This window comes from Sebastes fasciatus, chromosome 24 (assembly GCF_043250625.1).
Source record: "Sebastes fasciatus isolate fSebFas1 chromosome 24, fSebFas1.pri, whole genome shotgun sequence".
Lineage (NCBI taxonomy): Eukaryota > Metazoa > Chordata > Actinopteri > Perciformes > Sebastidae > Sebastes > Sebastes fasciatus.
Genome location: NC_133818.1, coordinates 8,849,141 through 8,876,898, shown reverse-complemented (window position 1 = coordinate 8,876,898; position 27,758 = coordinate 8,849,141). Strand labels below are relative to the sequence as shown.

At 41.3% G+C, this 27,758-nt stretch overlaps 1 protein-coding gene across 1 annotated transcript; it reads left to right on the top strand.

The window, feature by feature from the left end:
• LOC141763227 (ATP-binding cassette sub-family C member 4-like) lies at nucleotides 1-27,710 on the top strand. The gene is made up of 31 exons (XM_074627732.1): nucleotides 1-225; nucleotides 2,269-2,379; nucleotides 7,191-7,311; nucleotides 7,564-7,788; nucleotides 7,887-7,976; nucleotides 9,629-9,792; nucleotides 11,027-11,152; nucleotides 12,320-12,569; nucleotides 13,067-13,174; nucleotides 14,710-14,799; nucleotides 14,940-15,131; nucleotides 18,086-18,180; nucleotides 18,324-18,410; nucleotides 19,013-19,109; nucleotides 20,084-20,290; nucleotides 21,272-21,409; nucleotides 21,600-21,637; nucleotides 21,743-21,843; nucleotides 21,930-22,076; nucleotides 22,296-22,375; nucleotides 22,506-22,656; nucleotides 23,058-23,177; nucleotides 23,262-23,372; nucleotides 23,544-23,644; nucleotides 24,414-24,605; nucleotides 24,696-24,851; nucleotides 25,026-25,115; nucleotides 25,209-25,381; nucleotides 25,579-25,684; nucleotides 25,958-26,092; nucleotides 26,194-27,710. The coding sequence occupies exons 1-31, from the start codon at nucleotides 152-154 to the stop codon at nucleotides 26,281-26,283; spliced, it is 3,966 nt and encodes a 1,321-aa protein (XP_074483833.1). The 5' UTR covers nucleotides 1-151; the 3' UTR covers nucleotides 26,284-27,710.
• Nucleotides 27,711-27,758: the final 48 nt, after the last annotated feature.

Below are 27,758 nucleotides of genomic sequence, written 5' to 3'. Positions count from 1 at the left end.
GTTAATGTCTTTTAGTGTAGCTCGGAGGGCTCAACGCAACAAGAGGGAGGACAGACATGTAACATGGAGAGAAGTAGCGCCACGTAGCCTGGAGGAGCAGTTTTTAAAAGCGGGATAAAGTTGAAAGGAGACTACAGAGTGTGTTTGAGCCATGGAGAAAGTCAGAAAAGACTCAAAGACTAACCCGGCAGCGACGGCGAGTCTTTTATCAAAGATCTTCTTCTGGTGAGTAGACCCTAAAGACCCGGATGTTCACCGACCCGGATGTTCAGCACCCGTTAGTTAACAACGTGTGCCATCTCTCTATGAAATACATTGGTTCCTGTTGGTGTTATACTTGTGTTAAAACAGTTGTATTGTCTTGTATTATCACCCCCACATTAGATAATACAGTATTGGTTCATCACTTCATATTTAAAGAGCATTTGTGTGTAAGACAAGTGTATTATATGTTTTTTAGGGCACCCATCTCCTGATTCAATACTATCTTTGGTGCCTTTTTGATGTGTATTGTGATTCTACAAGTATTGTCATTTTTTGTTAACTTTTTTAACTCTAGTCCAGGGGTTAGCAAACTTTACAATCAAAAGAGTCATTTTAGGCAAAAAAAAAAGTCACAAGTTTACGAGAAAAAACAAGTTGTGTTATTACGAGAATAAATCCATGACTTAACGAGAAAAAATGTCATAATATTATGAGAATAAAGTCATACGTTTACGAGAAAAAACAAGTCGTATTATTACGAGAATAAAGTCATGAGTTTACGAGAAAAAAAGTTGTAATATTACAAGAAAAAAGTCTTAATATTACGAGAATAAAGTCATAAGTTTACGAGACAAAACAAGTTGTATTATTACGAGAATAAAGTCATACGTTTACGAAAAAAAAAGTTGTGATATTACGAGAATAAAGTCAGAACTTTACGAGAAAAAAGTCCTAATATTACAAGAATAAAGTCATAAGTTTACGAGAAAAAAAGTCGTAATATTACGAGAATAAAGTCAGAACTTTACGAGAAAAAAGTCCTAATATTACAAGAATAAAGTCATAAGTTTACGAGAAAAAACAAGTCGTATTATTACGAGAATAAAGTCATACGTTTACGAAAAAAAAAGTTGTGATATTACGAGAATAAAGTCAGAACTTTACGAGAAAAAAAGTCGTAATATTACAAGAATAAAGTCATAAGTTTACGAGACAAAACAAGTTGTATTATTACGAGAATAAAGTCAGAACTTAACGAGAGAAAAACTCGTAATATTACGAGAATAAAGTCATAACTTTACGAGAAAAAAAGAAAATAACACGTAAAATTACTACTTTATAATATTATGACTTTGTTCTCGGAATATTACGACTTTTTTTCTCGTAAACTGCTGACTTTAAATACGTCTTTTTACGTTAAAATCCACAGTGTCACGACCGTGTGACTATGTAGTTGTTAAGTTCAAGCCACGACAAACAAGAAGTGTTGCTTTTGAGGGTTGAAAAACACGTTTTACTTTGAGAAGATGTTTAAGTTAGTCAGAAGTAGCACCCCCTGATTTAAGCTGTGTGTTGAAATGATGGTTTCCTGTTGAATCATCGGGAAAAAGTGAGCATGTGTGCCATCTTTCTATGGAATACATGAACACATTGGTTCCTGTTGGCATCATACTTAAAACAGTTGTATTGTTCACCCCCTCATTAGATAATACAGTATTGGTTCACCACTTCATATTTAAAGAGTTTTTTCACACATTAATGCTGTGTAATAGTGTTTTATATGGTTTTTAGGGCACCCATCTCCAGATTCAATACTATCTTGGGTGCCTTTCTCATGTGTATTGTGATTCTACAAGTATTGCAAGTTAAATAAAGTCATAAGTTTACGAGAAAAAACAAGTCGTAATATTACGAGAATAACGTCATAACTTAACGAGAAAAAAAGGAGTTTACTTTGTCGTTTCGGCTCGCTGCGGTTTGTTTTGGTTGAAGGATACAGAAACGATATGACGTCACGTTACTCAGACTACAACAATAAAAGCGGTAACTTCCTTCTACCTCCGCATAGACTCACATGAAGCAAATATATCGATTCTGGCATGAAAAAATGTATTTCAAAATCTGAAAAAGACTAAATCGTGGTACATAGGTGAATAAATTTTTTCCCCCACCCCTAATGGTTTTTAAGCACCACCATGTGGACTTGATTATCTGAATGAAATCCTGAATTGATGCACTGTGTTCATCTCTGTCTTATTCTCCTCCTGACTCCTCTTCCATCAGGTGGCTCAACCCTTTGTTTTCCACTGGCTCCAAACGCAAGCTTGAGGAAGATGACATGTACGAAGTGCTGCCGGAGGACAGGTCGGAGAGTCTGGGACAGGACCTGCAGAGGTAGAGAGCCCTTCAGAATCATCTCTCAGCATGTGATTAGTTACCGTAGTTCACTGTCACAAGAAGTAGTTTGCAATACTTCAAGATTGACATCACAGATATCTAACAAAACACTAACTTACAGTTTTTTCTCATTTGCTTTGGCTCAATTCTCGAACGAGAATAATTTTTTTCAAAACAATGACCTCAAATCTCGGAACAATTAGTTTGTCGTTCGCAACGGATTAGAATTTTTCATTCATTCAAGCAAATTGCGCTTGTTTTGGCACATGTGCAGAATAGTCAGTACAATAACCGCTTATAAACATTCTTTCATCGATGAGCCATCACATGCAAAATTATCCATTGTACATGTATTATCCATAAATATCTATGACGAGGAGGTACAATTTGTTGTTTTTTAACTGAACTACAGCAGGTTTTTTAAACATATATTTATTGATTTTATACATTTAACACATTGTACCTTGAACATATGGCAGTGTATAAAATAATAATAATAAAAAAATTATTATAGAAAAATCTTAATTCAAAATAAATAGCTAAACATGAAGTTAAAAGGATATACATTTACAATGAAAGTATAATGAAGTAAATAATAAAATAGAAATAGATTGTGGCAACATTTCTGTTCAATGTACATGAACGATCCAAGGTGAATTTTCTGTTAACAGTACATGTAGCACATTGCTAAACAAATACATTTACTGTGTAAATACGCATTGGCATATTCTGTTTCTGTACAGTATTGACGTATCCCAGTAAACTTTGAGTTACTGTCTAAAAAGCAGAGTGTGATACACAGCAGCATTCAGCTAGACAAAACTGAGTGTCAGTGTCAACAAAAAGTGGAACAAAACCTGTGAGAAACATTTTCCGTTGACTGCTGCGGTGAAAAGCCACCTGGACATTTTGACCACTACGGCTCACACGATGACAAAGCAACTTCTCCTTTTGGTGGCCAATCTACCGACACAAAAACTAGATTTTGCACTGACAGTTTAGAGCATGTTTCAAAAACTGAGCCAAAGCGATTGAGAAAAACAGTGAGATGACTCGAATTACATTGTCACTTGCCATTAACCCTTTGAGACCCACAATAGACCCGTTTTTGTCTTTTTTAGGGGGGTACAGGGGGACATAGCAGGTCAACAGTAGATGTCACATAGAAGTTGTAGGGGTTCTACTTAGTAGGTTTTGGTTATTAGCAAATTAATTAATAAATAATAATAGAATTATTAATATTAATAAAGATTATCAATAATAAACGGGGCACCACCCTGGAATCAGGGACCAATGACCAAAACGTTAATATAGTCTCATTATATATGCTAAACTATCAATTTGGAACGTTGATTAATAATTAAATTAATAACTATAACCAAAATAGATAGTAAAGGTTGAAGGATATCGGAGTTCTTGACATAGCAGAGGTTGGCAGTATTCACTCTTGTGCAACATTAAAGAGACCAGCATGTATATTCCACAAACATTTGTGTGTGTGTGTGTGTGTGTGTGTGTGTGTGTGTGTGTGTGTGTGTGTGTGTGTGTGTGTGTGTGTGTGTGTGTGTGTGTGTGTGTGTGTGTGTGTGTGTGTGTGTGTGTGTGTGTGTGTGTGTGTGTGTGTGTGTGTGTGTGTGTGTGTGAGTGTGTGAAGCATAAACTAAACACATCAGATGTGGCGAAGCCAGTTACCCAAAAATCAAATACAGATAAATCACCACAGTCAAACTCAATGAATAACATTAAACCAAATCAATACAAGTACTTTCTAGAAATCAAAGTTGGACAGTCTTGCTCAGCCCTGTGCGATTGCTAATGCTAAGGCCCAGTACGTTACCAATCCATGGAAGAAAAGGGTTTGTGATTTAATGTGTTGAAGTTGTGGTTCCAAGTCAAAGAGGTCGTCTTTGCTGTTAGTTTGGTGCTAACTTCTTCGCTTGATAGCTTGAAGTTAGCTGGTGAAAAGGGCAGAGCACTCGCGTCGTCTGCCTTTTGGTTCCTTGGTTGCAATGGCTGTTTCCTAACAGGCCATTGATCAGAACAGAGCTGTTTCTACAGCTTCTGGACTGGAGAGCTTAGATGAAGAGTAGAAAGAGCTGTGGGTCACCTCCAGCAGCTGGTCAGCTTGTGTCAGGAGGTGAAGAGCAAAGGACATTCCTCTGGTTTTGTTCTGTGTGAATTTCACACCTCTGGGTGAAATGTTACTGTAGCCAATGAGGAGCTGAGTTGAGTCCTGTGGTCAAGGAGAGCATACCTCCAGGATTCTGGGAGACAGTTCACTGTGTCTGCCACCCAAAATGGCAGGTCCCTACAAAGTGAAGGCTGGGAACCTGAAGATAAATTTGAGATGCAGCTCAGCACTGTGTGTCAAGTTGTTCTAGTTAGGTTACGTTACAACCTGTTCACACATTGACAATAAAAAGCTGTTATATGTGTAAAAAACGTACATACAGTCCCTTTAAGTTGCCCCAATACATCAACCGTTTAACAAGTCTGGAACTTAAACTCCAGGTACCGCCACTTTATTTTTCACTGCTCACAGAAGTCAAAAGAAATGTTAGATTCCTTGATACTAAAATATCTCAGTGATTGTTTTCAATATCTACAAGTATGATATTATCAGTTAAAGTACGGTTGTAGATCTCAAAGTGTCAAATCTAAATTAAGAGACAACTTCAGTCAAGCCAAAAGATCACAAAGAAGACATGTATGTATAATTAAAAGTAGTTTTCTCCCAACAGATCTGCCTGACACATAAAGCATGTATTTATAAATATCTTTGATTATCAGTCTGACTAAACAAGCTGCTGCTGTAGATATCAAAACCCAACGTCAGAGGAGAGCAGTAGTCACATCAGACAGACTGTCTTGTATGTATCAGGAGGTAAAAGATGTCTTATTCTCTGTGGATATCTTGATCAGCTGTCGATAGATCGAGGCGCACCACCTTCACCACAAATTCCTTGATGAGCTCCATTCAATCCCCAGCACATCCCTGCTGCTGTTGTTGGCTGAACAGCCGCTTCAAAAAATCAACATCTGATCACCAGTCAGTAACTTTATTGTAACAAATCACACAAACTAGTGCACACCGCCTCTAAAAATACTTGGATAACTCAAACTCCGAGCAGTTGGGAAGCGAGACACGTGAGCTTTACTCGGGTCCTGAGGAGCTGCAGCATTTCTTGAGACTACACTGTACATTAACTACCACTAGACAACTTTACTGCTACTCTCTGCTCTGAGCTACGGCCAAACTACGCACTGTGTAATACACAGACATGTGGATCACACTTAAACCTGGCCCTGGCCGTTCCCATCGTAAACCTTTGCAATCTTTTCCATTGCATTCTATTACATCACGATGTTGGTTTGAATTTGAAGAGTCATGCCTAGAAGGTGGTTTCCACAATGACCGTAGTCGAATCATCTCAAGTCAAACATTTCCAGCATTATCAGGAGGCTGCTGTACACAGTTCAAGATGTAAAGTTTAACCGCGACAATGACGGACGACTGGAGAAGAGTCCCGTCCCGTTAATGATTACACGAATGAATGTAAGTGTTTTTGTAAAGCCTCGTGTTTTACAACATGCACAGGAACAAACAGAGCAGTTTAGGTCCCGCTTCCAAACACAAACGCCCACACCAGAACCGCTCCACTTCCAGACATAAACCCACGGAAACACCAGAGAAGAATCTAGGGAAAAGTAGGCTGTTATTTCGTCCAGAAATGTGGACTTCACAGGAGCCGCTTTTTGAATTTTACACACCGCTATTGATGACTTGGTTGTTTCACGGTGTGTGTTCTAGCAAGGTTTTCCAGTAGTAATCTATCATCTCATTGTCGGCCGTTTCATTGACAGGAAATCTGAATTAATCGGTGCACACATAAGCATGTAATCCCGGACCTGAGGCCTCCCAGCTCTGTTCGTCACGCATCTTTATTTGTTGCTTGGTATTTATGCACAGTGTGAGACAAGATTGTGCAACGGCCATGCCAATTTTCCAGTGATATAGATACATCTATCCATAGAGCGCTGGTGGCACCATAAATGGCACAAAGTTTTACAAAAACAGTCGGGTGAATTGTTTCTGTTGCAGTTTATAGTGCCATTAATTCATGACTGAATATACAGATAAGTATTTTTAACTTGTTAGACTTGTTAAAGGATCTAAATATCTGCCTGTATATCTATCTGTAGAGGGTTTCTGGACAATATTTGTCTTTTTTTTGTGTTGTTAATTGATTTCCAATAATAAATATATACATACATTAGCATGAAGCAGCATATTTGCCCACTCCCATGTTGATAAGAGGATTAAATACTTGAAAAATCTCCCTTTAAGGTACATTTTGAACAGATAAAAAATGTACGATTAAATATTTTAATCGATTGACAACCCTAATAAAAATATTTGTCACTATACATGAATAGTTAAAAACCCATTGGATTACCTGAATAATATCTTCAAATGTTATACAAATATGATTTTTAGGCCGTGAAAGTGCTTTGTCATTGAAAGTTGTTCAATTTTCCGTCCCATTTCCATTAGACAATCATTACTCCCTCTGTAGCTACCACAGTAGGAGTCATTAGCAACCGAGGATAATGGAAAAGTCATTGCAAGTCAGAACTTGCCTTTGACCACACAGACAGATTGCCTGACTAACACCTGTCTCATTATTATGAAGTGAAAAAGGAAGCCTCTTTTTTGACAAATTCTGACTCATCTGGATGCGAGGCTCGACTTCTTATCACACAATTAATAAAAAAACATCAAATAACATGCCGTCTTTCCATGACAGATACTGGGATCAGGAGTACCTGAAGGCCACCAAAGAGATGCGGAAACCTGGACTCTCCAAATGCATCATTAAGTGCTACTGGAAACCATACGCGGTGCTGGGACTCTTTACACTCATTGAGGCAAGTGGGGGTTTAAGCTCTGGGAATGAGCTGAATTGAGTGTATAATCTCTGACTTTAAAATAATTTGACATGCAAATCTTCTTTGTATTAAAGCAAGCAGAGTCACGTTATACTAGCAGTACTTTTATTGGTGTGTCAGCAAAACAAATGTAACAAATATTGAAATTTGTTGATTAAAAGTGTTCGTTTTTCCAGAGTAATTAGCGTGTCTTGATGCTCACCCTTCTTCTTCTCCTTCCCCACATATCAGGAGATCATTAAAGTGATCCAGCCGGTCTTCTTGGGGAAGATGATCCTGTACTTTGAGAGTTACGACCCGAACGACACGACGGCTCTCAACGTGGCCCTGGGCTACGCAGCCGGCCTGTCCATCTGCACCATCGGCCTGAACTTGCTCCATCACCTCTACTTCTACCACGTCCAGAGGACGGGCATGAAGATCAGAGTGGCCATGTGTCACATGATCTACAGCAAGGTCAGTCTCTTATCCACAAATGTCTGTCTGCTTGAATGGACAGTGTTTGTGATATTTGAAGTGTTTGTGATTGATGTTCCTTCCTGTCTTCTTTCTAGGCTCTGCGTCTCAGCAGTGCAGCCATGGGAAAGACCACCACAGGCCAGATCGTCAACCTCCTCTCCAATGACGTCAACAAGTTTGATGATGTAAGTGAAGTTTAAGGCTTCTAGAGAGGAAGGGCTGTTGTTTTTACTGCGAGGTCAAGATAGAACAACAACAATTTTAGATACTATCTCAGCCCTCCATCTAACCAGTTCTCCAACATCGCCATCAGAATTACAAGATATACGGTGTGTTTACTTTACCTGGGAATCAGACTAATCTGCGAGCTCATGGTTTATTTGCTCTGGCAGATGCTTTTGCGATTTGGTCTGGCGATGTCAGGCTACGCCATAGCGGCTACAACGGAAAGTTCCACATCAGCTGCAGCCATATAAACGGTTGCGATTGTCCTGGAAGATCTCAAGTTGCTGGAAATCCAACCCCGTCTCCTAAAGATTACGTACACATACATCTAAACTAACGCCGGAGATTGCTGTTCGTGTCCCGTTTGAAACATGGTCATTTTAAGCCAAACCATGACGTTTTTTTTTACTAAACCTAACCTAGTAGTTTTGTTTTCTAAACCTAACTAAAGCCAAGTTCACACTACACGACTTTCAGTGTCGTCAGACCGCTGTACTGTTCACACTACACAACTTGCTGTCTTGTGATCTTTAAGTCGTTGTGGTTTTCACACCACATGACTGACAGGAGACAGGAGGTCACACACTTCCCCGATGAGGCACTTCAGCTCATAAACTTTGTCTTTACTTGCCGCCCTTTTCTCACGAGCGCCCGATCGGTACAGAGTATGTAGCAACTCTCAACAGGGATGAGAAGGAATTTGAGTTCACTTCAAATTTCAAGTTTAGTTTATTTATAGAGCACATTTAAAAGCACCAAAAGTTGACCAAAGTGCTTCACAATGGTAAAACAACAATACTAATATATATAAGATGGCTCACTCCTTAGCTACTTCCATCATCAGCTCCGGAAATAAAGTTGTTTAATTCTTTTTTTACCACTTGCCCCATCAGATTGCTAGATTTACTAGCCCAACGTGGCATTTTACTTGCCCTGGGCAAGTCTTATTGTTGAGCCCTGCCTTCACTCTCTCTGTGGCCAACTCATTTTAGATCTCCTACCACCTGGATGAGTGAGACTCTACACAGACTAATACCTGGATCATGTTGTGTCTGGAAGACGGGGTTGTGTAGTCTTGTGAGGTGAACTCAAAGAGTGTTTGACCTAATTCTGCAAGTCCTCACTTATGAGGCCTTTTTGAATTCTGGGTATGATTATAGCTGCAAGACGTTTGATGGGTGGGACATTAAGTGTGTGGTTACGGTGTCTCACGGCAGCGCTGTCCTGACTGTAAGATACCGTGACTGTAAGACCTCTCTCCCAGCGTGGTGCTCAGGCTTGATTGTGCTCCGAGGCTCTGTGGCACCGAACCCACTTTGTCTCACTGGATTGTTGAGTTTCGTTTTAATCAGAGCCTGCTGTGAAAACACCGCTTTCTCTTCAGGGCATTTGGTTTCTTGGCATCGGGCTGTTATTAAACCAGCTCATACTCTCATGCTGGTTTGGATTAAAGTCTTTTAAAAAGCAACTGTAGAGAAACTTTGCCCCACTCCTGTACAAACTGCCCATGTCTGCTTCTTCAGAACAAACTGATCACTGTGTGATTCACATATATTTAGGGAAGTACTTTTGTCCTTACATGCTTTTCTGATCATGTAATTCTCTCGAACAGGTGACTATCTTCCTGCACTTCCTGTGGGTGGGGCCCCTCCAGGCGGCAGCAGTCGTGGGACTGCTGTGGGTGGAGATCGGACCGTCGTGCTTGGCAGGCATGGTGATCCTCATGTTCCTGATGCCTACGCAGACCTGGTTTGGAAGGCTCTTCTCTAAGTTCAGGTAAAACACTCATAAGACCGTTGTTATTTACCACTCAGTAGGGGAGGGAATCACCAGAGGCCCCACGATCTTATTGCAATTTTCCCAATGCGAAGCAGAGGGGTCCCTCATCGCCCTGAAGGGGATTCTTTCACAACAATGACCCGCTAGCTGTACATTATCCCGCTACTTACTTAAGAAATCAATATTTTGACACAAAAACGGTCCACCAGAGTCCGACGTCAGAGCTGCGCCCTAGCAACGGTCTATTAAAGAGAAATTACAGACCATTGTGATTGACCAATCAGAATCCAGTATTCAACACAGCCGTGTAATATACAGTATATTGCCATGCAAAATATCGCAATACTATCCTGTATCGATTTTTTTCCCCCCACCCCTACCGCACAAAATGATTTGGTGATTTGACTCACGATGCGCAGTCTTGTTGTTCGGCAACTAAAAGAGGACGAAGAAGAGGACATTTAGCAGGTTTTCCATTGTTCAATTGTTTCACTGTGTACAAAGGTCTCTACTAGAACGACCTGGAAACTCCCAGGAAAACAACGTTTTTTTTTTTCCACTCCAACCCTCTTTTTCATAGACCTGTTTTTTTGTCTCTTTAAGGGGGGTACAGGGGGTCTTTAGGGGGAGATAGCAGGTCAACAGTAGATGTCACATAGAAGTGGTGTACATCACCTGGAAGCTGGGAACCTGAGGATTAATTTGCAGCTCAGCCCTGTGTGTCAAGTTCTTCTAGTTATAAATCATAAATAAATATTAATTAATTAATTAAAATACATTTTGTAGTATATGATGGTCATTCCTATGCTCTATTATGTTTCATAAGTTGTTGTGTAAACTGCTCGGAAACCCCCTTATTGTCAATTTAGCTAGGAAAGCTATCCATCCTCTGAATGCTCTAGGTCTGTAGTTTGCGGCCACAGGTCATTTTATACAGTGAGGTCAAGTTTAAAAAAATGGTCTGCATCTCTAATTAATCTCCAGGTTTCTCAGCTTTCAGATGATGTACACCACTTCTATGTGACATCTACTGTTGACCTGCTATCTCCCCCTAAAGACCCCCTGTAACCCCCTAAAAAAGGTGTTTGGAATGGCAAGGGGTTAAGTGGAAGTAGCCTAGTTGATGTATAAATATGTTCCAATCATTTGCAATCACATGCAAACTCATTTTGAAAGTTGTCAACATAGTTTCTTTCCTCAGTATTTAAGCATTTCTACTTTTTCTTTCCAGGAGTAAAACAGCCGTTCTCACAGACAGCAGAATCCGCACCATGAACGAGGTGGTGTCTGGAATCAGGATCATCAAGATGTACGCCTGGGAGAAACCCTTCTCTGCTCTGGTCACCGAGGTCAGGAGGTAAGAAGGAGTCTTAGAATACTTTTTGATCAAAGTGTTTAAAGAAGTAGTCTCTTATAGCTGGGCGATAATTCAATATGATCATTTATCGTGTTTCAATGGAATCATATCGTGATGAAATCATATATCCAGATAATTGTGATACACAATTACGTCGTCTGAATTGATAATAAGGACAACTTTAATGTTTTTATTAGGGCTGCAACTAACAATTACTTTCTTTTTCGATTATTTTCTCGATTAATCATTTAGTTGTTTGGTCTATAAAATGTCAGAAAATGGTGAAAAATGTCGATCGGTGTTTCCCAAAAGCCCAAGATGACGTCCTCAAATGTCTTGTTTTGTCCACAACTCAAAGATATTCAGTTTACTGTCATAGAGGAAGAAAGAAACCAGAAAATATTCACATTTAAGAAGCTGGAATCAGAGAATTTAGACTTTTTTTTTTGCTTAAAAATGACTTGTTGCAGCTCTAGGTTTTTTTACAGCTTTAAAGTAAGTCACAGACAGTACAGTATCTTTCAGCTGTTATGAAACCGTATCATTGTTAGTGGTGCTGTTTGGACACGCGGCCTTTTGTTTCCTTGCAACACAGTGCCGTTGATTCAAGTCATGCACAACTGGCATGTGCTTTTTTTTTGTCTTTTGTGTGCTGGACTGAAATAGAGTGGAAGTCAGGTTTGGAGGCGCTCCCTCTGTTCTCACATGGGTGTCTTCTTTCATGTGTGGAAAACACGTGTCTGATTTAGTGCTGAAAGAAAGCGACTACTACTTTGGGTAAAACATGTACATGTGGCTGCATTCCAAGAGACAAAGAAAAAGGATGTTTGTCTGCAGCGTCAGATGTGATCACAAAATATACAAACACATTTCCATTTGGGTTCTTGTTGGGCGGAGCTGGAGCTGCTCTGTGGTGTTTTAAATGCTGGCTGTTGAGGGTTCATCTTGGTCAAATATACAGTTTATAGCTGTGAGATTCCTCTGTTACCTTTACCATGTGTGTGTTACCATAGCAACCTACGCCACATGGCTTTGTTATCTCCACGGTCCTCTTGATTTTACTCTCTGTATCTTCACGGTGGTGATGTGTTGAATGATGAGACAGTCTAACTGCTAAGCTTTTAAGTCAGCCCACGTGATTGTTGGACCTCCCTGTGTCCCCCTCAGGAAGGAGATCTCCATGATCATGAAGAGCTCCTACCTCCGAGGCCTCAACATGGCCTCCTTCTTCTGCGCCAGCAAGCTCATCCTCTTCGTCACCTTCACCCTCTACGTCCTCCTGGGGAACACCATCACGGCCAGCCGCGTGTTCGTGACGGTGTCGCTGTACACGGCCGTGAGGCTCACCGTCACGCTCTTCTTCCCGAACGCCATCGAGAAGCTGTTTGAGAGCCGCGTCAGCATCCGCAGGATTCAGGTACGGCGCTTTAATATGTTCAGTTAATATTGGAAGTCACTCAACGGCTGCACCGCACCTACAAGCCAAATACCACCAAATCATTTTCCCATTTGATAGATGACTTTCACTTGATATACTCGTCTCAGTTCTTGCCTGGTCTTTATGAAAGCAGATAAAAGGCTACAGTGTCCAGTTCTTTAGCTGGTATCACAATCCAGGCAGCTAATCTCTTATCACTTAATCCCAGCGCTGCTGCTCTCCATGGCAACAGTTTGCAGGTCCAGCCCTGTAAAGCCACTTCCTTTCTACTACTTTTTCTTTTTCTCATAAAGATATGGTTAGCTTGAACTGTCACATGAAACATTACCTAATGATTTACCCAACCACTCGTCTTAAAACCGTACCTTGATGTATGCATGTTACATAGATTTAACTGATATATGACTGCTGGGTTTTTGTATAACCTTAGAACTTGGCATTGACTCTATTCTGTTTTTGTTTTTTTTATGGTCCAGGAGTTCTTGATGCTGGACGAGATCACAAAGAGCACCGCTGCACTGTCACAGGATGAGAAGAAGGACGCCTCGGTGGAGATCCAGGACCTGGTCTGCTACTGGGACAAGGTCAGATACCTTGTGCTCACTGGTGTACACATTAGGAATTCCCTGAGCCGATTCACTAGATTAAGCAAATCCAGAAATTTTCTTTAACCTTTTACTACCCACAGACTGCTGGTACGATGGATAATGACATAAAAATCAACATATAATGGATGTTTGGATACATAGACCTGTCTAAACCTGGCATAGAAATACCATATTGGTCCCAATATTAGATGAGCCTGATAAAACATAAAAGTAATACTTCTTTAAAACATCATTTAAATCCCACATTTGTGTAGCTCATCTTTCAAGTCACACACATATTATACATGTTAGTTTGTTTGCACTACTTAGTACTGAAAAATCACACAGAAAACAAAAAGAAAACATGGATGAAGTCATCGAGACACGTTAAATAAACACTTGTGTTGTTGCCTCAAATCAACAAGTTGGTCCTCCATCTCTGCGCTCCGTCTCACTACTGCTTTTATGCTTCACGTTTTGCATTAGTCGCAGCCGCCATGATGCCGGTGGTGGTCCTTCCTTCTTCAGTCAGCTTGGTTCTCAACTGGCTGTCGTTCTTTCCCACGTTACTGCGTCATCGGCTGTCCTCGGGGTTCCCCGCACACAACAGGATATCCTATCGTAGATATTGAACATGTTTAATATTTACGATTTGAAATCGGTGCGGCCAGGATGGACTTCTGAACTGATCGGGGATGTAAAAAACACTCTTAACATGCCTCACAGCACAGGATCATATCTGGAAAGATCATCTTTGGAACCATCAAAAAATCGGGGCTTTGCTGCTGATTGTCGGGAGGGAGGAGTCGGGCCCAAATTGGGTTGATTCTCTTGTAGTGTGTACCCAGCATTAGCAGTCGTAACTAGGCGCGGGAGGCCTGTCAAAGCTTTCAGTGGTGTGTATGGAACCTACCTTTTTCGTTTTTCCAAAACCAAAAACTTGAGAGGAGAAATGTCGGATATGACGGCGTCGTTGCGGAAGCGTAGCACCCACCCTCCGGTTCCCCCTCAGGTTAACACCGTGAGCTCTGTCAGCACCTTCACTGTTGTTTGCACTTTTAGCGCCGTTACCTACGAGCCGCCGGCTCACCGTAGCCACGTTGAGAGGCAATAAAAAATGCTCCCAATCCCATATTTAGCACCTTTTAATACTAACTGTCTTTTTAACCTTTTGAATCTTTGAAATGAGTGCAATTGCGGCCCAACCCTGCTGACTAACTGTAAGAACAGACAGGAATAAACTCGCTGCCCCAGCAACAATAAAGCACCAAACAATAACGCAATCAGATATTATTCCTATTCAAAAAGAATATATGTGACGTTTTCAAGTACTTGAATAGAACCCCTGGTCCAATACATAGTTTACAAGTATTCAATTCAATTTTTTTTTTATATAGCGTCAAATCATAACAGAAGTTATCTGGAGACGCTTTATATATAGAGCAGGTTTTAGACCGTACTCAGGTGATACACAGGTGATAAAGGGTTAATTGGTATCTTGTATGTTTAAATATGTTTTTGTACCCCTGCAGAATCTGGACGCTCCAACTCTGCAGAACCTCTCCCTCACCCTGAACTCCAATCAGCTGTTGGCTGTGATCGGACCCGTGGGAGCTGGAAAGGTCAGATATCTCCTCGTCATTTCAGAGTCAGAAGGCAGCTAGATGTAGTAGAATAAGAAAACAGCTTAGGTAGAAGTGTTCAGGTAGTTTGTGTACATCATCAATCAGCTCTTTCTGTCTTTGTTCTTTGTTCCTTCCAGTCATCCCTGCTGAGCACCATCCTGGGAGAGCTGCCTAACGAAAAGGGGGTGCTGAAGGTCAAAGGTCAGCTGACCTACGCCGCCCAGCAGCCCTGGGTGTTCCCCGGAACCATCCGCAGTAACATCCTGTTTGGGAAAGAGCTCAACCCCCAGAAGTACGAGAGAGTCCTCCGAGCCTGCGCTCTGAAGAGGGTGAGTTTAATTATTACTTTAGATTACGTGAATGTGCAGGACACCCAGTACATGTTACAGTTTAGATAAAGTCTTGACTCATTACATGTTAAAACAATATACAGCACAATACAGAGCAAGTTCACCTCACTCAGGCTCTCCTTGATGCAAATGACTTCACTAATCCTGGATCTGTGGTCTCACACAGCTGGTTACCAACCAAACTCCTCATCATTCAATCATTATGTAATAATAGCAGTAACAACAGAGCAGCATATTTACTGTCAAATGATTTCACTGCAGCCATAAAAAGTAATGATTCTTCAATTTAAAAGTCACGAACACTAAGAATGAAGGAATCATTTACTCCATCTAACGTAGCGCGGCCACACGGGAGATTTTCATCAGATGGTATCTAGTAAAATTCTCTATCACGCTTCACATGGATTCCATGGAGTTGTTGACATAATCAAAGAACCATTGTGTTCAATCCACTTCACCACCCAGACACACACACACACACAAGCAATGACAGTAATCAAGTAAGTCCGTAATCTTGGCGTTGTAAAATTTTTTGTTTGTCGAGGATATGAGTAAGTAAATGTGAGATTTCTCCAACCAGCTGCTGGTCTGCTGGCCCAAAGAGACCAGCAGCAAGCGGTGCACATCTAAAAGACAAAACGGAAAGCCACAATAGCTCTAAAAACAAGCTGACTAGGTGCTGTTCATTCATTCTTCACCTACTGATGGCAGTGACCTGTCAAAATGATCCTCAGGCAGCAGTATTATCTTTCTGCCTGCAGGCTAACTGTATTTGAGTAGCAGTGTAATAAAGGCTGAGAGGCTGAGCTGAAGACTGTTGTGGATGGTTACAGATTTTCTAATGCTTCGTGGCTTAATGTGAGAAGCTGCTTCTCAAGTTCATCAAGATAATGAAGCACTTAAGAAAGTTGAACAATTTCAACTCCTACCTGGCAATACTGTCCGCCTTGGACTCGGCGCCCATCAGGAGGTCCCTTTTGTTGATGCTAGCTGGCTAATGCCTAACCTCAACCATTCGAGGTCAATGCCTAACTTCAATCATTCGAGGTCAATGCCTAACTTCAATCATTCGAGGTCAATGCCTAACTTCAATCATTCGAGGCCAATACCGAACCTTAACCATGTGAGGTCAATGCCTAACTCTAACCATCTCACGAGAGCTTTGCAATTTGCGTGTTACTGTGAGATGTCACTGTGACCTCACGTCTGTCCCATTCTCACGAACGTGATATCTCAGGAATGCCTGGAGGGATCGGCACAAAGATCACTGTGACCTCACAAAAAACACGTTTTTGGCCATAACTCAAGAATTCATATGCAAAGTATGGCAATTTCACACAAACATCTAACAGGTTAGAATGATGAAGTGATGCCATTTGGGACAGACATGGATGTAAACTGCACCTTGACCGGTAATTCTAGTTTAAGCCATGCACGTCAGTTTGACCTCAATCTGTCCATTGCTTTGTTTGGTCTGTGGAGAACTACACCGATCTGGGCGCTACTGGGTGTTATGTAACCGCACGTCTTAAAATATGACCGAGGGTGCCGCCCTCTGCTCTCAACTGTCTGACTGGTATTAACACCAGAGCGTGAGCTATGATTGCACTTAACTGTCAGAATTATCTCACCAAGCTGTATCCAGTAAATGAGTTACCTGTGAGTCATGTGACTGTCCACATAGAATTGGACATAATGAACCTAAATTATCTAAATAAAAGCTCAGCTCTGACGCAGACACACACACATCATTGTCTTTGATTGGCCCTTTAATGGTAGTATTGTCTGACACACACACACACACACTTCCTCTCATTTAATCTGTGACTTATCTATAAGTCCATCTTTTTTTATATAACGATGTCTGACAGCAATATGCTGACTCACTGAGTGTGTTAAGTAACTCTGCTGTAGTCGGCTTGTCTAATTGTTTAGTTTGACACAAAATATTGAGTTTCCTTCAGCGCCCTGAGGCATGGAGTAAGAGTGTGAGATATGAACATGCAGGAAATGTAGATTGAATGAACTGGAGAAACACGTTTTCTTTGCCGTGTAAGCTTTACATAAGAAAAGACAAACAGAATTTTACACACATCTGTCATGTTTAGTATAATTTGGACTTAAATAGGGCTGCAGCTAATGCTCATTTTCATTATTGATTCATCTGCCGATTGTTCAATTAATTATAGGTTTAATGGGTTGTATTGTTCATAAAATGTCAGAAAATTGGGGAAAATATCCACAATTTCAAACAATTTTAGCAACAGTCCAAAACCCAAAGATACTTAGTTTACAAAGATTAGAAAATGTGCACTTTTAGGAAACTGGCATCTCCAAATGTTTGCTTTAAAAATGACTCAAGCGATAAATGGTTTAGTACAATAGTGGTAGATTATTATTTTTCTGTCAATTGAAAAATTGAGTAATTGTTTGAGCTCTAGACTTAAACATGACTTGTTCTTGTCGTGGACCCTGTGGGATCTTTAATTCGATTTTTGTCAATTTAAAAAATAATTTTGCAAGTCAAGCTACGACCTAAAAATCACAAGTTGCGTTAATGTGTTATTCTACCTTTGTACAAAGCAGCCTCAGGTTGTATAACACAGGTGTGTCTGTTCCTGAGTCAGACGACACTTGCTCTGGTATCCAAGTAAAGCATCTTGATTGTGTCATTTCAAGTGTTGTAACATTTGTCCTGGTAGTCTAAAGGTTATGGTTGTTGACCATGTGGTTGGGTTAATGCTCCCCGTCACCTCTCTGTTGTCCACTTTAAAAAAATGTGTAGAAAAGAAACATCACTGTGTCGTTGATCCTGTCCCTGTGAGAAGTGAAAGCGTCACATTTTGCATACCTTTTTTGAAGATATACTACAACTTCAGTGCGTCTGTTATGGTGTCTGCGAGTTCCAGATTCATTCTGACTGTTTTGTGCAGGACATGGAGCTGCTCCCAGACGGAGACCTGACACTGATCGGGGACAGAGGAGCCACACTCAGCGGGGGACAGAAAGCTCGAGTCAACCTGGCGAGGTATTAGCGTATATGATGATTAGATAAATTGTCACTCACAGTGCAGAGTTGACCCAAAGATTGTTTCAAAGGCAACTAGCAGAAAACCAACTTTCCACATAGGTGTAGCAGCTACATGCTAACAAAGTCATGTGTGTCTTCAGGGCGGTGTATCAGGATGCAGACATCTACCTCCTGGATGATCCTCTGAGTGCTGTGGACGCCGAGGTCGGGAGACACCTCTTCGAACAGTGAGTGATTGAAGACTTGCAGTTCAAGTTCGTCAACGCACACATTATAGAGCGGCAGGATAAGGTCTCCAACGCTGTTACACCACGGCACGGGGGAGTGGGGGGGTTTATTTGATCTACCAAACAGGAAGATACCGGAGAGAGAGCTTCAAAGCTGCAGAGGGAAGCCTGCAGCGTTGGATCTCAACAGGAGAAAGTTCCCGTAAAAAGAGGGGTGGAGATGTATCTGCATTATTGAATCATGTTTTCCTTCAGTGCTCCATTAGTTAATAGTGTTGTTGTAGGTTTTGAACGTTGCTTTGAAACAAAATGAGAACAGACAGAGATGAAGGAAAAGTGTTTTCAGAACTAAAGCTGAGCAGGAAGAGGTGCGGTGCTGCTGGTGTCAGGCAGACAATAGAGGTTGGTCCCGCTCTTCCTGTTAGACTTTCCGCCTGGATGACACAATCCCACTGACTGTAACTATAATAAGGAATAAGCACACGCAGTTACAGTAAATCTACTTTGTTTTTCTATCTAGCTGCTGCTCTGTTAATAAGACGTACAGTATGCGTGTTAGTGCTAAAACCTGACCCGTTCTTCTCTGTATGTCCGTCTATCAGGTGTATCTGTGGCCTTCTGAAGAACAAGCTTCGTATCCTGGTCACCCACCAGCTGCAGTACCTGCAGTCAGCCGACCAGATTGTGGTCCTCAAGGAGGTCGGTGCCTCTACACAGTAAAATAATAACCCTGTGTACACAAACTTAACTCTGTCTGGACGTTTGTTTTACTCTCCAACACAATGGGCCTCATGCAAGAACTAGGTAGTCCCAATAGCGATACCTGGGCTTTGGGTATGGGCCGATAACGAGTACCGATCCGATACCAGTGTTTAATTAATAAGCTGTACGGTAGTTATGATCAGGACTGATGATAGTTAAATAATTTAACTCCGTTAAAGTGGAAAATATATATATATATATATATTTATTTATTTTTTCCCCAATACTATATTTATTGCTTTTTTATATAATATAATATAATAATTCAAATATAATATTAATATAAAATAAGCCATTATAGATACAGGAAAAAAAACATACATGCACAAAAAATTTTAATTAAAATCAAGTAAAAAAATATATATATATCTTTTAAAAGAATAAAATAAAATATATTTATATATATATACATATAAGCATATACAGTATATACACAAACAAAAATATATAATATAATCAATTAAAAATCTACAATTCAGTCAGAAAATAATATTAACATATAATTTCATGGCAGTTTTTTGAAGGACATCATCAACTTATTTTTTTTTTTAAAGTGAGGCACAAGGGGTTAAAATAAATGATGACTTTCTTGACTTTCTCCACAGAATTACATGTGTCCATCTGAATAAATTTAGAGTTTAAATATGCTCTTCCTCCATATCAGAGTCATGTGCCAATTTACTGTACTGACAGTTTATACAATTCAGGACAAACTGAACAGCTGCTGGTAACAGCCTGTTCTGTAACCAACCTGACTGTTAGTGTTTCAAGACATCAGCATCTTTGTGTAATTAAATGTATCATCCCATAAACTTGTCAAAATGTGTGTATACATGATGATGTAATGTTTGTGTCGGCAGCGGTGATGTAAACAGATGTGTCCTAACTGTGTGTGTGTGTGCTTGTGTCAGGGTCACATGGTGGCGAAGGGGAGGTACGCGGAGCTGCAGCGGTCCGGGTTGGACTTCACCTCCCTGCTGAAGAAGGAGGAGGAGGAGGAGCAGCAGCAGCAGCCTCCTCCTCAAGACATCCTGGTCAGGAACAGGACTCTGTCCGAGAACTCCGTGCTCTCTCACACCTCCTCCGTGCACTCGGTCAAAGACGGAGACCACTTACCGGTTAGTACGCCTCGCTGCTTGTTTATCAGAACATCACCAACATGTCCAACGGGTTGTCTTAGTTTCTCCAGAGGAGGGCAGTTGCAAGTTCAGTTTTCAGAACTAGGGTGAAGGTACAGATATCATATGAAACTAGAAAAACCTAAGGAATCCATTGGGGCCAACCATGTCATACTATTATGTTGGGAAGGAGGCTAAATAACGCTCAAAAGTGACCTCAAGATATGTGAATGAAAACAAATTTTTTTGAATGCAGTATAAATGTGTTGTTTTCGCCTATTTTAAAATGGTGTGTTTGAATATTTCTGCATACTGGGGTCTCTAAACAGTCTTGGAATTACATAAATTGGGTATCACTGTAAAGCTGAGACTCTTGTGGATCCAATGAGCCCAACTGTATTCATGTGTGATGATGTTAGTCCCCATAGGAGACATTTCATTATAGTGAGACCATTTTTTAAAAACTTGACATCACTGTATAAACTGACCTGTGGTGACCTCTAGGATAATCACAGCCTCATGAAGCTTTACAGCCACAAACTAGAGACCTAGAGCATTCAGAGGATGGATGGCTTTCCTATGTAGACTGACAATTAGGGAGTTTCTGAGCAGTTTACACAACAGAAGTGCTCGCCATCCAATCGCCCAAAAATGCAATTCTTGCAGAAATCTGTTCTAAACCCTTATACACTTTCACAATCAATTTTAATTAATGAGTTAATGTTATTTCTGATTTATGACAAGAACAACTTGACACATAGTGCTGAGCTGCATCTCAAATTAATCTTCAGGTTCCCAGCTTTCAGATGATGTACACCACTTCTATGTGTCATCTACTGTTGACCTGCTATCTCCCCTAAAGACCACCTGTACCCCCCTAAAAAAAAAGACAAAAAACAGGTCCATTATGGGTCCTGCTAAAACGTTTCTCTCCACGTGGTGTTCTAATCTCCATGAGTTAATCCGGTGTCATCCACGCAGGCAGAGACGGTGCAGACGGTACCAGAGGAGAGTCGCTCCGAGGGAACCATCGGAGTGGGCCTGTACGTCAAATACCTGAAAGCCGGAGCCCACGTGGTGGTTCTGGTGGTCGTCATACTGTTCAACATTCTGGCTCAGGTACGCAAGAAGCCCAAGGGAGGGTACAAATGACTTGAGGAAAAGTTCATTTCACTTTCTACTTGTTCTATAGTGAGGAAATGTGAAACAGCAAAGTTTTATTGTCCTCTGCACATAATGAATTAGTTATCCCTTTCTTGAAATAAAAAACAAAACGCTAACCTATTGCCTGTTCTTTTGTATCTTCTAGGTAGCTTACATCATGCAGGACTGGTGGCTGGCTCACTGGTAAGTTTGAAATATACTGAATATTAACCCCCAGTGTTGCTACACTCCTCACAGGTCTCTGATTTAGTTCTTTTTGTGTAACTTTGTACCGTTCTGACCGATCAGGGCCGGCGAGCAGGAGAAGCTGAACGTCACCGTCGTCATCCAGAACGGACTGAACGTCACCGCAGAGCTGGATACTACCTTCTACCTGTGCATTTACGGAGGTAATCTGACGCCGCGCGTTGCACTCTGTGTACTCTGTGTACTGCGTGCCGTCTCAGTGGTGTAAAGGAGAATATTGTGTCCACAGGTTTGACTGCTGCCACCATCGTCTTTGGCTTCATCAGGAATCTATGGCTGTTCCACGTGATGGTGAGGTGCGCACAGAATCTGCACAACCGCATGTTCGACTGCATCCTCAGAACGCCGGTGCGCTTCTTTGACATCAACCCCATTGGTACGTTACCTCTAGTTAATGAGCATGTATTTGAGGCATCAGTTGAATGAATTATAAAATGTTCTGTATCGTTCAAAAGTGCAGATCTACAGATGGAGAACATTTGCGCCAGTAAAACAAGCGTTTTGTGTCCTTTACTCCCACCCACGTTAGCTTTGAGCAAATAGAAACTCTGATATGATTGTCCATAGTAAGATATTCTCTCCTGTCTCTCCTCAGGAAGAGTCTTGAACAGGTTTTCAAAGGACATCGGCCAGCTGGACTCTAACATGCCGTGGACGTTCGTGGACTTCATTCAGGTGAGGAGAGATCGGAACAATGGAAAGCGATACGTATCGTTGTAAAAAGGTATCGTTACACCCCTACCTGCTTGACATCAGTGTGTGTGAAACAGTAAACATGTATTTGTTGTGCCTCCTCTCCGAGCAGGTGTTCCTGCAGATCCTCAGCGTGATCGCTGTGGCGGTGTCGGTGATCCCCTGGATCCTCATCCCGGTCATCCCCCTCCTCCTCTTCTTCCTCTACCTGCGGCGCTACTTCCTGCAGACCTCCAGAAACATCAAACGCCTCGAGTCCACCAGTGAGTGTTCCTGACCATTTTTCCTGCCATTTCAACATCACCTTATATATCATCTTGAATAGCTAAACCAGAGATATACAATTGATGTCACAACCTTTATTTTATTGTGTTATTGAAAACATGTGGGCATACATATACACAACATACACGCTGATTACTTTGTAAAACAGACCATATAAATGCGTTTAAGCGGAGTAAACAAACAGAATGTACACTGCCTTTCATATTAGATCCAATGTTATAAGCAGCAGGCTCCCTCATGTGGCTCAACGGTGTACTGCAGATATAAATATTAAAAGACTATGGAGGAAATTCTGCAAATTTACAGCATGCAGGCTGGACACAACAACCATAATATGTTAGTGAGTTGAAATGGCTTTTGTTTTTCATCTCTCCTGCAGCTCGGAGTCCAGTGTTCTCCCACCTGTCGTCGTCTCTTCAGGGCCTGTGGACCATCCGAGCCTTTGGAGCTGAGGAGAGGTTCCAGAAAGCCTTCGATGCCCAGCAGGACCTGCACTCAGGTTCTCCTCTCACTATTAGATTCACTTCTCATCAATATGAAGCGTCTGTCCAGTGTCTATAATATTTGTCCTCGTCCTGAACAGAGGCCTGGTTCTTGTTCCTGACCACCTCCCGCTGGTTCGCCGTCCGTCTCGACGGCATCTGCTCCATCTTTGTTACCATCACCACCTTTGGCTGCCTGCTGCTCAGAGACCGTAAGGAACATCTTTTAACAATAAAGACATAGTGTGGGTGTTTTGAAGTGGGGTTGTATGAGGTACTTATCCACTATGTTCAAATACAAGACATTCATTGTTTTGATAAAAGAGAGAAGAGTGTCTTCTACTGCAAGAGAACCTGAAATGTCTTTTCTCTGGTTTTGTTAGAGATGGACGCTGGCTCCGTCGGTCTGGCTCTGTCCTACTCTGTCACACTGATGGGGATGTTCCAGTGGGGGGTCAGGCAGAGTGCAGAGGTGGAGAACCTGGTAAGATATTCCTTTTGTCTTTGACTTTATTTACAACTTGTATTTGTAGCTGAAGGATTTATGCACACTATTTAGTAAGCGGGGCAGAAAGAATTGACACAGTAAAGTATTGCGATGTTTTGCCTGGCAATATTGTTTAAAACTTTTTAAAAAATGTATAACTTTATTAAGTTTTTCAACAAATAATTGAACGAATAGATAAATTATAATTAAAACAATAATAATAATAATAATAAATAATAATAATAAAAAAACAAATAAATAAATAAATGTAGAAAAGATGGTTAATTAAACGTGTATGAAAACAAAGGGACTTGGTTTGTTGTTACAATTAGAAACACCAGTAATCTATTACAAAAGTTTGCATATATACGGTATATTCACATATACATATACATACCCACAATATACACATTTAAACATAGACAGACACAGCTAAGTATACATTGTAGCAGTAAACGAATCGGCAATGTCACATGAATAAGGCTCAATTATCCGGCGTTTAAAGCATCGCCTATTCTCGATCCTAATATTCAGAAAGGAATCCACTGAGACAGACGAGATTTCCTGTAGTATTTACTAGGGATGATATACATTAATATTCCTTGACAACAAAACTCACCATCCATCACTTAAAGAGGAAATTGTTTAGCAGGAAAAACAACACATCATCATTGATAATCAATACCAAGAAACTGTTGAACACAGTGCTGAGTTTTGGTTTGACCTCTTTGGTCACATTAGTAACCTGTCTGTTTACCGTCTTCAGATGACGTCAGTGGAGAGAGTGGTGGAGTACACTGAACTGGAGAGCGAAGCACCCTGGGAAACCGACAAGCGTCCTCCTCCCGATTGGCCCAGCAAAGGCCTGGTGACCTTCGACCGCGTCAGCTTCTCCTACGGCGGCGACGGACCGATGGTGCTGCAGAACCTGAAAGCAATGTTCCGACCCAAAGAGAAGGTCAGCCGTCTTTAGTCTTCAGAGGACTGAATTCATCACCTTCAACCGAAACTAATACATTAAACCAGATTCTTCTCTCCCGTGCGTCAGGTTGGTATTGTGGGCAGAACCGGTGCTGGGAAAAGCTCTCTGGTCTCAGCTCTGTTCCGCCTGGCAGAACCTCAGGGGAAGATCTACATCGACGGGGTTCTGACCTCTGAGATCGGCCTCCACGACCTGCGCCAGAAGATGTCCATCATTCCTCAGGTAAACATCAGCTGACCTCTTATTGGCTGTTAGAACGCACACACGCAGAGGATGCCTATTCCAGAATAAGAGCTCTTAACCTGAGCCCAAAACAGAAACACTTTACCAATTACAAAGGTTAAAATAGCTGGCGACTGAACTACATTAAAGTCCTCCCTCTCCCCTGTTTTCCAGGACCCAGTGCTGTTTACAGGCTCCATGAGGAAGAACTTGGACCCTTTCAGCCAGCACAGTGATGAGGACCTGTGGAAGGCTCTGGAGGAGGTCAGCATCCAATCAGCACACTCCAACAGTTGAGCTTCTAGCTCTCACTGTCGCGTGCGTCAGGCAATCACTCCCTCTGTGTTTCCCCTGCAGGTGCAGCTGAAGTTCGTGGTGGAGGAGCTGCCCGGGAAGTTGGAGACGGTTCTGGCCGAGTCGGGCTCCAACTTCAGCGTGGGCCAGAGGCAGCTGGTGTGTCTGGCCAGAGCCGTCCTGAGGAAGAACCGCATCCTGGTCATCGACGAGGCCACGGCCAACGTGGACCCCAGGTACCGCCGACACAACCCGCCTCACTGGCAGTCGTCGTAGAACGCAAAAAAATGCATGCCACGACTGCAGCAGTTACAAACTCAAAAGATCACACCATCAAAAGTGTATTGTTCTAATCAAAGACAGTCTTCATTTTACTCGCGGCTCAGGTAGATAAATGCATTTCTTTAAACGTTTCTATACCGTGTCTCTGCAGGACAGATGAGCTGATCCAGAAAACCATCCGGGACAAGTTCAGAGAATGCACCGTGCTCACTATAGCTCATCGTCTCAACACCATCATAGACAGCGACAGGATACTGGTGAGTCCTCCTACTCATAGAGTACTTGTTTATCATCATAAAAGTCATAGTATGCCATAAAAAATGTCATCTTATAGTATGTCATGAAGTCATAAAAGGTCATAGTATTGTATGCCATATGAAAAGTCATAGTATAGTATGTCACATAAATAGTCAAAGTATAGTATGCTATAAAAAGTTATGTTTTTTTAATCTAACTAAAATGTACAGTTGAATTAATCCAAATGTGGAAACACTTTTCAGCAATAACCACAAATCTTATTTTGTCTCCAGGTGCTAGATGCAGGGCAAATTCACGCCTATGATGCGCCTTACACCCTGCTTCAAGACCAAGAGGGCATCTTTTATAAGATGGTGCAGCAGACTGGCAAACAGGAGGCAGCTGCTCTACTAGAGGCAGCTAAACAGGTGAGCTTTAACCCCTCAAACACTTTCTATATACACACTTTAAAATGTTAAAAACTTTCAAATTAAGTGAATCTGACTTTGCAAACAATGTCTCTTTAAAGGCGTACGACAGCAGAAGCCATCTCAGCATATCAAACGGACATGCAGAAACAGCAGACGGTAGCTTGGTTATCTTTGAGACCGCTCTGTGAGCCTCAGGGACTCGCTGCTTCGCCAGAAGACTTCACAAAGTGCCTGGGCTCGTACCGCGCCCCCCCTCCAGCCTCTGAGGTTAGCACACAGGGCCTGAAGGAAAAGGCCTCATCCACTCCGGCTGGTGAGGAGACGGGATCTGACGAGGCTGCGGCCTCACCGCGGCCTTCAACCGGCTGAGCCAAATATACGCACTTTACGCTGTTAAGTAGCGTGGAAATCACTGCTGTAAACAAAATCTAAATAGAGCACTATTTATTTTCTATGCTTAATATTTATCGTATGTCAACAAAATTGCCTCATAGAAATTGAGCAATTTCGTGAGAGCTCACATGTCCACATAGTCCTTATAACTTAGAGAAGTGCCTTATTATTTCAAGTGTGCAGCAGTTTGTACACGTTAATCTAAAGAAGGATATCTATCCAAAGTTGCCTTGTGTTTGTATAAAAACAAATTACTGATTACCAAATGTAACAAATTTCACAGCAACATACATTTCTGCAAAAAAATCTGTTTTGTACGTTGACGTCTTGAAATTTGACTGCAGATTACACTTTATTTTTTACCAGTTTCAAATGCGTCATGACTATCTGACATGTTATAACTGCCAATTTTTACATTTTATTATGTTAAATGCTGCATAAACACCTACAGATCTTACTTTAGTGATGTCTTTCAGATCAACCTACACACTCGTTTAGTATATTTACACAAAAGTTTATCACCTAATGGAGTCTGTTATACAGCAGTCTCTCTAAATCTTGCCTCAGGCAGAAATGTTTTTATTGTATACTATACTGTGACATTTTTTATCGCATCCTATGCTCGGAGGAACTACAAGCCGTTAAAACAGAAGTGAAACGTCGAGGAAAGGGAAGAACTAAGGCTGTTAAATCGACCTCTGAAGACGAAACAGAAGTCCGGAGCTGCAGTAGAAAAAGCCGATGAAGTCGGTCAAAGAAGCTAGAGGTGTCAAATTCACAGGAGTCTGTGCGAGCTGTGAGAAGGAGAGGAAAGCCTCCTGGACCCCCGCTCGCACGAACCCGAAAATCAAAGTCATGTGAAAGCTGGGATCGCTCCGTCCACGTCACAGAAGGCGAGCTGCTATAACTGCAGGTGATGCTGGAGAGGAGGCATCAAAACACCGTTCTGTGGAGATCCAAGAGGATCGCCAGAAGGAGATGAATGCGTTTGCTGAAGATTCACTGATGCCTAACTCCAACCATGGGATTTTTATTTCTGTTTTATCTTTTTAAGTATATGTTGTGTATAATGTTTAAGAATTTACTTCAGCTATTTTATTCTTAATATGAAAATAAAATGTAACTTTCATAAGACTGGATTCACATCTGAGTGTTGCATGATATTTGAATGTCAAGTTTCTACTTTAGGTGTACAATAAAGTCAGAATATGATAATTATAAATTACTAGGCCTGTCAATCGATTTAGTATTTAATACTTTTATCAACATG

What these genes read in the sequence shown, in the direction of transcription:
- LOC141763227 (XM_074627732.1), top strand. Translation starts at nt 152, where the DNA reads ATGGAGAAAGTCAGAAAAGACTCAAAGACTAACCCGGCAGCGACGGCG. An exon ending in TCAGCATCCGCAGGATTCAG is followed by an intron (nt 12,570 to 13,066) that starts GTACGGCGCTTT and finishes TTTATGGTCCAG; the next exon opens with GAGTTCTTGATGCTGGACGA. An exon ending in CTACCTGTGCATTTACGGAG is followed by an intron (nt 21,844 to 21,929) that starts GTAATCTGACGC and finishes TTGTGTCCACAG; the next exon opens with GTTTGACTGCTGCCACCATC.